This window comes from Schistocerca serialis, chromosome 1, assembly GCF_023864345.2.
Source record: "Schistocerca serialis cubense isolate TAMUIC-IGC-003099 chromosome 1, iqSchSeri2.2, whole genome shotgun sequence".
NCBI classification, from domain to species: Eukaryota; Metazoa; Arthropoda; class Insecta; order Orthoptera; family Acrididae; genus Schistocerca; species Schistocerca serialis.
In genome coordinates this window covers 846,789,541-846,803,813 of record NC_064638.1, presented here as the reverse complement: position 1 = coordinate 846,803,813, position 14,273 = coordinate 846,789,541, and the positions used below count along the sequence as shown (strand labels likewise).

General features: G+C 42.4%; 1 protein-coding gene across 1 annotated transcript in view; it reads left to right on the top strand.

Annotated features, from left to right (window-relative positions):
- The window catches only part of LOC126439847 (uncharacterized), a 604,845-nt gene that overhangs the window by 412,722 nt on the left and 177,850 nt on the right, over positions 1–14,273 (top strand). Inside the window, 2 exon segments of the mRNA XM_050090598.1 lie at positions 1,408–1,713; positions 4,321–4,647. Coding sequence (XP_049946555.1) covers positions 1,408–1,713; positions 4,321–4,647 — 633 coding nt within the window.

Below are 14,273 nucleotides of genomic sequence, written 5' to 3'. Positions count from 1 at the left end.
GTTACCCTATTGTAGAGAATAAGACGCATTAAGATTTTTTTTATGATACTCGCCTATTTTAACACGTTCACATCAAGTTTTGGATCTGTCTTTAAAGTAGTGAATAGAACTCACGCTCTGACGTTTCCACGGAAACTTAATTATGTATATAGATAGTTCATCATCCCGAGAATGGAGAATCTGGTCAAATGTTGTCTGTTATCGATATCGACACTGGAAAGACATCAGTCCCAGGAATTGCAAGATTATAGAGAATCTTTTAGTTTTAAGTTTAAACGTTTTGGTGAAATTTCGCATTTGCTATTGTAATTTCTGAGAAAAGGGGAGTCATAACAGATGGAGAGACAGACAATCGGATAGCAAGTGACAAAAAATATTTTCTTATCTAGTGACGTAATTACAAATTAACCATTTTCGGACTTTTTCCTTACTTGTGCTGTGACACCTTGCTTCTTACCAAATTTCGTAATTCCAGGTAATGAGGAGTACCCGGTAGGTTCTGGTGAGAGAGTTTGCGAGTATCAAAACACGTAACATGAATAGTCGTATCTTTTGATTACGTTGACTTAGAAGCTTAAATATTTTCAACTTGATACGTATACCGATTCCTGAGAGAAAAGGGTTCGTAACAGCCGGAGAAAGAGACAGACAGACAGACGGACGGACAGGCAAACGATACTGTGAGGGTTTCGTTTTTACCGATTGAGGTTTAAACCCTAAAAACCTCCTTTTCCTTTGAACGAACGACACTTAGCTCGTCGCAAGACACATAGCAAAGTTCTATTCTCCGACATTGTTTTCGTTATAGGCGGTACTGGGCAAGGTGACGCAACAGTTAACACAATGAACTCGGATTTTGAAGAATGGCTGCACAAATTCTCGTCCAGCCATCCAGATATACTACCGTGGTTTCCCTAAATCGCTTACAGCGAATGCTAGAACGGTTCCTGTGAGAAGGTCGTGGCTGATTTCCTTTATCATCCTTCTAATTTCCGAGCCTCTGTAGAAGAGGCTCTAATGACTTCGTCGTCGACGAAGATGATGGCCTCCCTTATTGACAGACGTACTCTATTCTAAAACGTGTGATCCTACTCAAAGTAAACATTAATCGTAAGATTTACCGAGCGAGGTGGCGCAGTGGTTAGCACACTGGACTCGCATTCGGGAGGACAACGGTTCAGTCCCGCGTCCGGCCATCCTGATTTAGGTTTTCCGTGATTTCCCTAAATTGCTCCAGGCAAATGCCGGGATGGTTCCGTTGAAAGGGCACGGCCGACTTCCTTCCCTAATCCAATGAGACCAATGACCTAGCTGTTTGGTCTCATCCCCCAAACAATCCAATCGTAAGATTTATTGCGGCCGCAGTGTCGGTCGGAGGCGGTGGTAACGGACGTGGTGCGCTTGCAGAAGCTACGCGAGATCCGTGCCAGCCGTCGCCCTGCGGCTCCGGCGGGCTGTGCCGGGTGGTGGACGGCCACGCGGTGTGCTCGTGCCAGCCGGGCCTGGTGGGCGCGCCGCCCTCTTGCCGGCCCGAGTGCGTCGTCAGCGCCGAGTGCCCGCTCACGCATGCCTGCCTCGCCACCAAGTGCGTCGACCCGTGCCCGGGCACCTGCGGCGTCAACGCGCGCTGCCACGTCGTCAACCACAACCCCATCTGCTCCTGTGCACCGGGCTTCACCGGTGATCCCTTCTCCAGATGCTTCCAGCAGCGAGGTGAGTACCTGCGTGCGCATCGCAACTCTGAGGCTGTGTTGTATCTAACCTCGGTGAAGCTGACACCGTCCCAATAGAAACTCGACTGCCACAGAAATGCCAGCTTTCTTGAATTTCATTGTTGATACAAACATTTTCGAAAAGTCTACTGGTCTTCCGATATGCAGTTAGGATTTACGAGACGAAATTATTAAATACGGGGTGAATCACCTAAAACTTGCGCCACAAATATTGCGGAAATGGAAGGTGCTATTGATGTGAGGTTTTCGTAGAATGGATTGCTAGTCAGGGGCTCTTATTGTTAGCCAATCAACCGATTGTAATAATACTTAGGAAGTGAATTTTTTGTGCAGACAAACACTTTCTTTAAATGGAACTATGCCTGTTGACATTAACCAACGAAAAGCAGGATAAATTAAAACGTCAGTGGTATTTGTTGCAGAATTCTAGTGCAAGTCGTTTACGAAATATCGTATCCACAGCGACACTTGTCTATGGCACTCAAGCTGCGTAGTTGTTAGGTACGGCCGGCCGGTGTGGCCGTGCGGTTCTAAGCACGTCAATTTGGAACCGCGTGACCGCTACGGTCGCAGGTTCGAATCCTGCCTCGGGCATGGATGTGTGTGATGTCCTTAGGTTAGTTAGGTTTAAGTAGTTCTAAGTTCTAGGGGACTGATGACCTCAGAAGTTGAGTCCCATAGTGCTTAGAGCCATTTGAACCATTTTTTGTTAGGTACGATGGTGTTATGTTTGCTTACAGTGTCCTTGTGTGTTCAGTGCGTGCATTGCGACTTGCTAGTAACTTAGTGTGTTACAGTCCAAACAGTAATTCTTGACTTGACGACGGCATTTACCAATGCAGAAAAAAACGACATGCTCATAGTGTACGGAGAGTATAGAAAGAATGCAGTTAGTTCTTGTACGGTGTGTGCGGCAATATATCCCAGTAGACGTCAAACATCTTGGCAATTATTTATCAACCTCTTCAACGAATTAGTGAGAGTGGAAGTGTAACACCTAGACAACGTAACAGAAGGAAACAAGTGACGACATAAGAGGAGGAAATTAATATTCTAGCTGCTGTTGCGGCTGATCCGCACGTTAAATCCCGCGCAATTGCACGAGGAAGTGGCATGAGTCAGGCAAGCGTCCTACGCATTCTCGATCGACATAGGTTCCATTCAAATTCAAATGGCTCTGAGCACTATGCGACTTAACTTCTGAGGTCATGAGTCGCCTAGAACTTAGAACTAATCAAAGCTAACTAACGTAAGGACATCACACACATCCATGCCCGAGGCAGGATTCGAACCTGCGACCGTAGAGGTCGCTCGGTCCCAGACTGCAGCGCCTAGAACCGCACGGCCACTCCGGCCGGCAGGTTCCATTCCTATCACATCTCTCTCCAGCAAAAGCTGCAAGGAAACGATTGTGAGAATGGTGTTAACTTCAATACACTGGCATTAAGACCGGATTCTACAGATGTATCATGTATCTTGTTTAGTCATGAAGCCATATTTACCAATCTCGGCCAGATAAACCGCCGAAACAAGCACTATTGGTTATTTGACAATTCTTGTTGTCTTCGTCATGTGGGAACTTTTCAAAATACTATATCTCGTAAACGACTCGCGCTTGAACCCTGCAACAAACGCCACTGACTTTTAATTTACCCTGCTTTTAGTTAATGTCAATAAGCATTGTTCCTTTTAAAGGAGGTGTGTATTTGCACAAAAAATACACTTTCTAAATATTATTACAATCCGTTGATTGGCTAACAGCACGAACCCCTAACAACTAATCCATTCTGTCTAAACCGTACATCAATAACAGTTTCCATTTCCGCAGTGTTTGCGGTGAAAGTTTTAGGTGGTTCATTATTTTTTATAATGCCCACATGTGTTAATAAACAGTTGAATAAGTAAAGAAGTACAGTTGCAGAGATCTCTGTCGCTCAAGATTTGCATTAGCGCCACAATTTAACAGATCGGTGTCTAATGTGGACGAGTTGAGCTATTTTTCTCGACGTTGAAGAGACAAGAGAATTCAGCAGTCTTAAAATGCAATAAATATGAATCAGGTTTTTTTTTTTTTTTTTACTTTGGCTAGTATTACAGATCATATATAATACACTGACAAATGGCTGGCAGAGGTGACACTTTGTAAGTCGTCAACGTCTCAATTTGTTAACATCCTCAGTCTCTTTGCTAAGCCTATCATCTCCATGTAGGAAAGAACCGCCACAATCTGTTTTTCAATTTCTACTTGTTATCTGACTACAAATTTACTCCCTCTATTGTTCCTATCAAGTCAAGTGTTCCTGGTTGCTGTAATTCTGTCCGTCCTTTCATTTCCTTGTACCTGTAGGAACTTACCACTTGTGACGTATCTGTCCACTTAATTTTTAAAACTCTCCTGCAGCATCACAATTCAGATACTTACCCTGCTTCCTCTCTGTGTCACCCACAAACTGCAGTAAGGGACAAAAGTACCACTGTCTCACAAATACGTTGAATTTCTGCCAGACTAATAAATTTGCTGACAAAACTGCAGCAGATGCGTCTCGTCTCCGTAGAGCTGTATCATTAATTGCTGATCTGTTTTCAGTTCCAGAGGACAAGCCGACAGTGCCGGAGAACCCCTGCTTGCCTTCGCCGTGCGGTCCGAACGCGCAATGCCAAGTCCGAGGGGCCGGCCCCGCTTGCACGTGTCTCGACGGTTACGTGGGCGCACCGCCCTCTTGTAGGCCCGAGTGTACCATCAATCCCGAGTGCCAAAGTAGGTTCGCGTGTATCAATCAGCGTTGCGCTGACCCGTGTCCGGGATCGTGCGGTTCGAATGCCGAGTGCCGCGTCGTGAATCACACGCCCGTCTGCAGCTGCGTCCCTGGATTCACCGGAGACCCCTTCACCGGATGCAGTCCTGCTCCACAAGGTAGGAAGCACATCTCTCTCTTACATCTACTAACTGCTTGTTGCATGCAAAGGTTGGCCGCTTGGTCTGCCAAACGGCCTGTGTACCTCCTTCCCGGATGAAATTCTACTGCTAAATGTTAGGTGACTCAAAATTCTCATCAGGATGCTCTCTTACATCTAATTATTTCCATCCACTGCCGTTACGCTCGCATCCACTAAAACAATCGTCAGCAACAGAAGTGAATGACTTTTTTTAAAGAGAAAATGCAATTCTCACGCGACAGCTCTAGTTCTTACACATGAATAAACGTTTCCTGATATCCTCTTTCCACAGAAGGATTTGGCGCTAGTAACTTTATTACGATTAGGTAAAATATTACGAGTCACATTAACACTACAATTTTGAACGTCTGCTGTAAGAATTATCCAAAATCGCCATGTCTCGCAGTAAACTGAGAGAATCAAATGCCAGTTTACTTACTCATAGAATATTCTGTTTAAAAAAGGAAAAGTAGTTGGAAAAACGTTATTATTTTGCCTAGAGCTCCAGTGTGTTCATGCCGAAAAATCTTTATCGAAGTAAACTGAATGCAAGAGGATACAGAAAACGTCCTATGCAGGGTCTCCCACGTAACGTACAAGCCTTTAAAATTTGAGAAACCGTTCAGAGATCAGAATAAGGTTGTCTATTGGAAGTAATGGAGAGAGGGGTAGTATTTTATTATGGTTAACATTTGTAACGTTTTTCATTTAGTAAAGTATTTAAATAATTAATGTTTTTCAAATACATTGATACACATGTTCTTCTCAGTTATTTTAGGAGAATTTTGTGTGTGTAACCGTAGCTGATAAAGAATTTTTCTGGATTTATCAGTTCCATGGCTACTATATTGTTTTCGTTTTATTTATTTATATTTCTTCCTTTTCGGCCAGTTTTTAGGTCATAACTTGGCCGAGCCTTCGACGCGGAAACTAAAAAGAAATATAAATAAATAAAATAAGCACACTAACCTGTATTTGTGAAACTGCTGTTTCCAGCAAAGTTCATCGATATGCCTCTGTGACGGCATGGTGAATGTGTCTGCGTGTCCACATAATTTTATCTCACATTTATCTTTTACGAAATCATTGGCTGCAAAAATTAACAAGCGTTGTACATTGTATGTGCATCGCTCCATTTCAATAAACGCATGTAGTTGTTTCAATTGTTCGGCAGACAAAAAAATGTTCCAGTGTGAACTACACGGTAAAATATTTATTCCCGTATGTGCTATCACTCGCTGTAAACCTTGTTTCGATATCCTGAACAGTTTTTCCAGTTTTAGAGGACTTAACGTTTACAGAAGACCTTGTATTTACAAGCAAAAAGAGGAAATAATACTTCCACATTAGTTTTAGTTTCTTTTTCAGTTAAATTAACTCACGGCAGTTTAATAATTTTAGCACTATGCTGAATCCAGTTTCATTGAAGAGCCTACTGAAGAGAACAGAGTCACATACCACTTGGAAGTGTGCAATTTTCTAGAAGTTTGAGCATGTGCATCCTCGTATATGTGCATGAGCATTCTCGTGTCCTGGGAATGTCCCCAACATATGAGTAATGCATGTTGCATGTTTTCCAGTTTTATTTATGCGGCTATCTCTTTATTTATCAACGTATTTTCCAGAGTGAGATGCATCTTGCCTGAGTATGAAAGCATGACGATAACCAATTCTCACAAATATCCTGAATCATTTTACGTACATTACATCTCTTCTGAACAAACGGAAGTTACTAACAACGTGCCAGGCTGAACGATATTCGTCAGTCATGCAAATCACTTACGTAGACAACAATAGACGGAACTTCTATTTTCTCATTTTATCGTATTATAGTAACAGAAAAATGTGCAGTGTATTAAATAAACTCAAACACAGGATATTTCAAAAAGAGTCAAGAACGAAAACGAACAAGAAGAAAGGCAATTTTTAAACGAAGTCAAGACTAAACTTCGCGGCCGGCCCCTGTGGCCAAGCGATTCTAGGCGCTTCAGTCCGGAACCGCGCTGCTGCTTCAGTCGCAGGTTCGAATCCTGCCTCGGACATGGATGTGTGTGACGTTCTTAGGTTAGTTAGGTTTAAGTAGTTCTAAGTCTAGGACACTGATAACCTCAGATGTTAAGTCCCATAGTGTTCAGAGCCATTTGAAACATAAACTTCGCGAAATTCACAAAGTAAATTGATATCGTGGACCTACCAGACTACAGAAAATTAGAGACTCTCCTCTAATAGTAATTTCAGGAGGGTAGAACTTACACAGTAGAAACTCATAATACAGGGCTATTCAAAAAGAAAGAACAGATTTCAAACATTTATTGCTTCCGAATTACAAACGATAGAGACACAATTCCAACGTTCCTGGAAAGAGGAAAGTTCAATTTTTATGCATTCATTGTGAGCACCATGTGTTACATGACAAATAGCAAAACGGTGGCTCATTTCCTGCCACACACGGAGAAGCTAGCCCCTCTTTATCGAATTCACAGCTTCAACAATGCGATGTCGCAGACTTTCAAGAGTGACAAGCATAAGGGGAATAAAAAAAGCGGTCTTTTAAGTACCCTTACAGATAAAAGTCACAAGGTGTGAGGACTGGAGACCTTGGAGGCCACCGGCGATGGAGTTCATCTTCTGCTTATCTCCTCTTCCAATCCAACAGCCTGGAAAGTGTCATTTGTCATTCAGGTAACGTCGGACGTGCTTCGAGAAATTCTCATCGCTGGTGGCCTCCCAAGTCTCCAGACTTCTCACCTTGTGACTTTTATCTGTGTGGTTACGTGCTTGACACTCTTGATAGCCTGCGACATCGCATTGTTGAAGCTGTGAATTCGGTAGAGAGAGACCAGCTTCTTTGTGTGCGGCAGGAAATGAGCCACCGTTTTGATATTTATTGTGTAACACATGCTGCTCAAATTAATGCATAAAAATTTGAACTTTTCTCTTTCCAGGGACTTTGGAATTTTGTTTCTATCTTTTGCAGTTTGGAAGCAATAAATGTTTGAAATCTGTTCCATCTTTTTGAATAGCCCTGTATGTTGATAGCTGCTTTTGTGCCAGCACTCTTAGATCTACAGAAGTCGAAAAAGCAATTAAGCCACTGACAGCCAAAACAACTTACACGTGAACAACTCTTTGATATTCAGAAGCGATGCATTTATTGTGTATAATGAAGAATAAACGGTTAATTTTTCAATGTTAATGATATTACGGAAAAATAGGCTGAGAGCTCACTTAAGGAGGTTACGCTTGTACCTAATAATGTTATATTAGTTATATTATGTCAGCATACTGATTTTGCTGTAAACACTTGCGATTATTTTCTCCCTTCAGCTCAGGAGAGGTACTTGGCCATGCAGGCAGCGGTAACCGCTAACGCTTTTGCATGTTGCATGCTGCATTGTATATAGCCTGTGTGTCTGTGAAATGAATGTGCACGTTGCATCCTTTTTTGACGTTGTCCACATCGGCGAGCATGCAAGGGGTCCCACCAAAGGTAAGTTATGAGACCCCCAACGTCATCTCGCCGATGGAATGCTAGCTCCGCCCATGTGCCCAGCAAACGGGTCTCTGCAAACGTTTTATAGACATTTGTTCGTTCGTTGTGTGACTGCTTGCTAGGGTAAACCGTTACTTCTGTGCCACGATTGTGTTTGGAGCAGTCTGGATATACTTACATATCGTAAATATAGTGCAACGTACGAATTCCATTATTGTCAATATAATTATTTTCTAAATCGCGTTAGGATTTATCCTAAGTTTCATAACTTAGTCAGTGATCAAGCTGTTTATCGTCGCAACTACTTCGTCCATGCCTATACCTCACGCGACAATACTGATATTTTTCTCCACATCCCAGAATTTTTCCCCTGTGTTGCAGCGCGGTACATAGATCACTATGCAGTTGCTGTTGTGGTACCACAATGAAAAAGAAATACTGAGACTTATATGAAACACAGATTACATTAAGTTTCACAGTGTGCGTGTTGATACGCCGTGTGAGGAAAATGCAGATGGGTTCACTGGACTGAGCTTTCACGATATACAACTTGGTCACTGAATTCTTTAAGCGGAAACTGTGTTAACATCAACTGATAAATAAGTGTACGTAGAATTTTCTTTGTAGCCACCTAGTGTTTTAGGGTAACAGCCATAGAAAGGCGGACACCTTGCACAAACTTGCATATCTTTTAGAGACTAAACAATTAAAAAAGAATGTATCACTGATAAAGAATTAATTTTTCGCTTACCTCTCAGATAGAAATGAGGCATCTGTAAAACCGAAAAAAAAACAGATAAAACGTGTTTTCGTTTTTATGGAAGGAAAATAAGAGAACGTGGGTGTTTCAGTAACTAATTTAAATTTTTCTCCAAGGTGAAGTAGTTACCGGTAATACAACTAGGCAGAGACCTGTAGCACATGGCCGGAGCAAGAAGAGGAACCAGCGCATAAAAGTAAGCAAAAACTCTTTCCCTTTGGTCGCAGGATTCATTCCTGTCTGCTGCCATCGTTGAGTCTCCGAATCTGTCCAAAAACGTTTGCTTGGGTGGGGAAATTTGTCTTACAAAACATTAGCTGAAATTTTATTAATAGTAAAGACAGTCGTCTAGTCACACTTGTCGACTGTTTTCAGTTTCAACGTCGCACTGAAACACTGTTAACTGTCACTCGCAATGCCCGAAGCTGTACATTTAATGTACTGCGGCGATATGAAAAGTTGCTGTGTTACAGTGAGGCGCTGATGCAGAGCCAACCGAAGAGATTTGATAACTAGTGATTTACATGATGAAACTGAGTTCTTGGACAAAAGGAAGAAAACGATCTCCGTGAAAGCTACGGAAACTAGAAAGAACAGGTTCACTTCATGATGACACGAAATTTATGTGTATAATTTATTAATTACTTTCGTATCCCATTTTATTATTTCTGCGGGATTTCCCAGTAGCATTGAAATAATGACAGTACACTGATCCTTTTGGGGTGAGGTTTTTGTTTACAGATGAAATTAACGACAAGGTCTTTTACTACTATATCTTCAGTAGTGTATTGGAACCGTTTTCATCTGTAAATGACAACCTAAGCATAAAAAACGAAGTACTCTGAAGGTGATGTGTTATTATTTGCACACTACTGGAAAATTGTTTGAAATAATAAAGAAACGAAGCATGGTTCGTATCCCTACATAGTAAGTTAGCTGACATGGGTACCCACAGTGTTTCATGAATGGTTCAAGATAACTGGCACGATGTTTGATAGTGATAGCTTTGCGGTGTAACTAAGATTCTCGAAGAAGTAATGACACTTTTGTGACACTTGCTGGTGTTTATAACGAAAGTTTTCACTGAAAGAAACGGACAAAAATTGACAGGAAAATTGTCACGACAGCACGGGAAGGTTTGCACTTGCAGACGATAATGACATGACGTAAAACTAGTGTGGGCGATATAACCACTAAATACATTCCCAGATCTATATGTGTTTGCGACGGCGAGCACTCTGGATATGTACAAATAGCTGTGCATGGTTCACCACGTCATCAACAGATTCATTATATGAACTGAGAAAACTATCCCGAGGAATGGCACGTTCGTCATCACTTTCGTAGTGCACTGTCTGGGAACTTCTAGCGAGAGACGACTTCATTGGCAAATGTTAAATTAATGAATTCTGCTTTTCAACAACTTTCAAATTCAACAAAGAGAAGAGTGCACGGTTCTCATTAAAAAGTTATTTACGTATCGGTATAAGGAATATTACCAACAAAGAAAATATGTCACTCATACTTTCGTGCCTGAAAACCTATTTTGTTTAATCTGAAACTATTACGATGTATTGGTGTTACCCATGTTAGCAGCAACATCGAATATACAATTCGTGGTATTCACTTTCGCTACATACTGTACTATTTCCTTGTGTTACCTGATGGCTTATTTTTCTTCTAAGTCCGAGAACGAATGTTTCATGGTGGATGTAACATTGAGCCGAGCCTATTAACCGATTATTGTATATATTAATTTCTAAAAGTAATTTAAAAAGAAAACAATGCTTCCACTTAAAGGTAAATTAAGGTCGAAGAGTAGTACTAAAAGTAACCGCTAATATTATTGTCACAAGAAACAATGCTTCCACTTAAAGGTGTATTAAGGTCGAAAAGTAGCACTAAAAATAACCGCTAATACCACTGTCACAAGAAACAATGCTTCCACTTAAAGGTACGTCAAGGTCCGAGAGTAGCACTAAAAGTAACTGCTAATGCAATTGTCACAGTACGCAGAGCACCAGCCGCCCTAATACGGACTAACCACAGCTTACCTGGATGGCCACAGGAGAGTAGTTAGCGAGACTGACACCTCACAGAGCAATGAGAGCCATGTCGGACTGGTCCCCGCCTTGCAGCACCGGCAGTGGAGGAGCGCCCCACGCCGTGCTCGCCGTCCCCCTGCGGCGCCAACGCAGTGTGCAGAGAGCGCAACGGCGCCGGCTCGTGCTCCTGCCTGCCAGACCACGTGGGCAACCCGTACGAGGGCTGCAGGCCCGAGTGCGTGCTCAGCTCCGACTGCCCGCCCGAGAGAGCCTGCGTGCGCTCCAAGTGCGCCGACCCGTGCCTCGGCACGTGCGGCCTCAACGCCGACTGCGCCGTCGTCAATCACGCCCCCACCTGCTCGTGCCGCCCCGGCTTCACTGGCGACCCCTTCCGCCAGTGTTCGCCGGAGCCCACAGCCCGTAAGATCTCCACCCGAGCCACGTCGCGCGTGTACGAGGCAGAGTCACTAAGCGAGGACACGAGATTAAAACCACTGGCAACTGGCAAACCGTGGAAAACTGTGTCGCCTCCAATTCTGAACAACGTGAAACCTGAGGAAACGAGGTCAACATGCCTCGCTGACATCGGATGCTATCGCAGCCTTCTGTAATACTGACAAGAGGAGAAGTAGAAGAAATAACACTAGAGGTGTTATTGTAAACGAATCTCAAGTGGTTTCTGATCTCACCTGCTCTTCTTCATATTGTGGATTTAAAGTAGACCATTGTTGCTTCTGAAAATAATAAAGGATGGAAATCACCACTCGGTTGTTTAAGGACATGGTCGAAATGGGTCAGTGAAGTCTGAAATCAATGATAAATGGATGCACGCATCAAACTAAGATCGTGGCTGCATGTAAAAAGTTATACCAGTTTGCATGTCAATAATCTCTGTGTCTCGACTTAATGACTCATCCTCTGATTTCTTCCTTATATGTCTGTGCCTTATTTTCGGAAAAATATGCCTTGATTTTTTCTGTGTCTTTTAATTTTCATATTTCATTGCATGTATGTGTATACGTTTATTTTTTTCTTTTCAATTGCCTTTACTTTTAATTCCAGTGCATGTGTTTTCGTCTTTAAATTCCTTTACATTTAATTTCAATACATGTGTGGTTTTATTTTCAATTTCTATTAATTTTTATTTAAATGCATGTTTACGTTTGTTTTTCTATTTACTTTCGATTTCAATGCATGTTTTTTCTTCCAGTTTTAGTTTCTTCAATATATGTTTTCTTTTCATGATAATATAACTCAGTGCACGTTTAGTGAAAGTGCATGTTGAGTGTTCTTAATGTTGCATCTGTCATTCTTTTGTAATGTGCATAAAATCTTCTTCTCTTCGCTGCCACTGTTTAGAAATCAGCCAGAGCTCCTATTGTTTCTGTTTTTTACTATAACTGCGCCTCTCAATGGATTTTGACGTATCGTTCTGTTACGCGTAAGCAAGAAATATGTGAAGAATAATTCAGTCGATACTTCCATCGTACATTTTGTGGAAAACATCGACCTATCATATTGTGTTGGGAACGTGCTGTGGTAATTATGATTCATCAGTCAGAAATAGTTTTTCGCCAATATAATAGCATGTGTCGTCATACCTGTGTTAATGTCTTACAATTTCGTAGTTTTTGCGTGTTACTCATGCGTGTGTTGCTGGCCTGTGTGCGCTAGAAGAATAGAACCACCAGATTTTGATTATTAGCGGATAACAAAGTAAAAGAGTACTGAAAAAATGAATAAATCAATCCAGTAGGAGTACCCTTGATACATTTTTAGTTATTTTGGACGAAATGAAACGCTGAGTACAGAATTGAAACTTAGATTGACTCTTTTAATTCAGTGATGCGAAAAATGCAATCTGGTAAGACACGAAAGAAAGAAATTTGTGACTGAGAAGTGTCAGTTTCACTCGTGACCAGTCAGCCACGCATGAGAAGGCTCTATATGTACCTTCGAAACAGGCGACGCAACGAGAATGTGGCTCCCGGGAAAGAAGTACAATTGGCTGACGGCTGGTCCCAACCACTCAGCTTGTTGAAACGTCAACAACGGAGGTCGAATATATATAGTTTACACAATGTTCCATGTTTTTGTCGCATCTTAACTGATCTTGTTGTAGGCGTCACGCCAGTTCTCAGTCGCGCCCTAGAAGAGGTTCACGTGTAGAGTAAGAATTGATTTGCACTGCGGTTGAGATCTTTAAAGATTGGATGACACGTTAATCAACAGTAGTCCTCGATGAAAGAAAACCGAAATTCAAAGTAAGACGCAAAATTTGTTCCCACTGGTTCCTTCTCAGAACTGTAAAACTACACGGGTGTCCAAAATTAAAGCAACAAACAGAAATTTTGCAAGCTTCTGTTTATTTTGGTACAAATCAGCATAAACAGGTGATGATAAAGTAGAAACAATGTGACGAATACAGAATGTAAACAACTGCAACATGCATAACAATAGACAAAAATGTTCTTCGTTTTTTCCAACTTAGTGGATTTGCACACGCATTCCGACAAATGATTAATGTGCTCAGTACGGGGTGTGACCACCTCTGGCAGCAATACAGGCCTGACAACGGCGGGGTATGCTGTGAATCATGTCATCAGTCTCATGCTCAGCCAATATCGCCCTTCCTTCCTGGAGAGCTGCTCGCAGTCTTTGAGAGTGGTTAGTGGATGCTGACGTGATGCAAGCCGTCTCCCTGGTGCATCCCAGACATGCTCTATGGGATTCATATCGGGAGTCGAGCAGGCCACGCTATGCGTGCGATATCTCCCGTTTCCAAGAAAACATCAATCACCTGAAACTTTCTGGCAGATTAAAACTGTGTGCCGGACCGAGACTCGAACTCGAGACCTCTGCCTTCGCAGGCGAGTGCTCTACCGGAATGCCGTTTGTAGAGCACTTGCACGCGAAAGGCAAAGGTCCCGAGTACGAGTCTCGGTCCGGCACGCAGTTTTCAACCGCCAGGAAGTTTCGTATCAGCGCACACTCCGCTGCAGAGTGAAAATTTCATTCTATCAACCACCTGTATTCTATGAGGTCGAGCATTATCGTCCATCAGTACAAAGCCTGCGACCACAGCACCTCGCAACAATCGTAAATAAGCTCCCAAGATCTCATCACGTTAGCTGACACCAATTAAACCTTGCCTATTCGCCCGCACAATTTCATGAAGACGGGCTCGTGGTAAACATAATATCTGCCCACGTCATTAGGGATCCTCCTCGATATCAGTTTCTTTCCATAATGCTTGGGTCCCGAAATCCTGTTCCACGATCTGTCCAGATGCGAATCCATCGAGA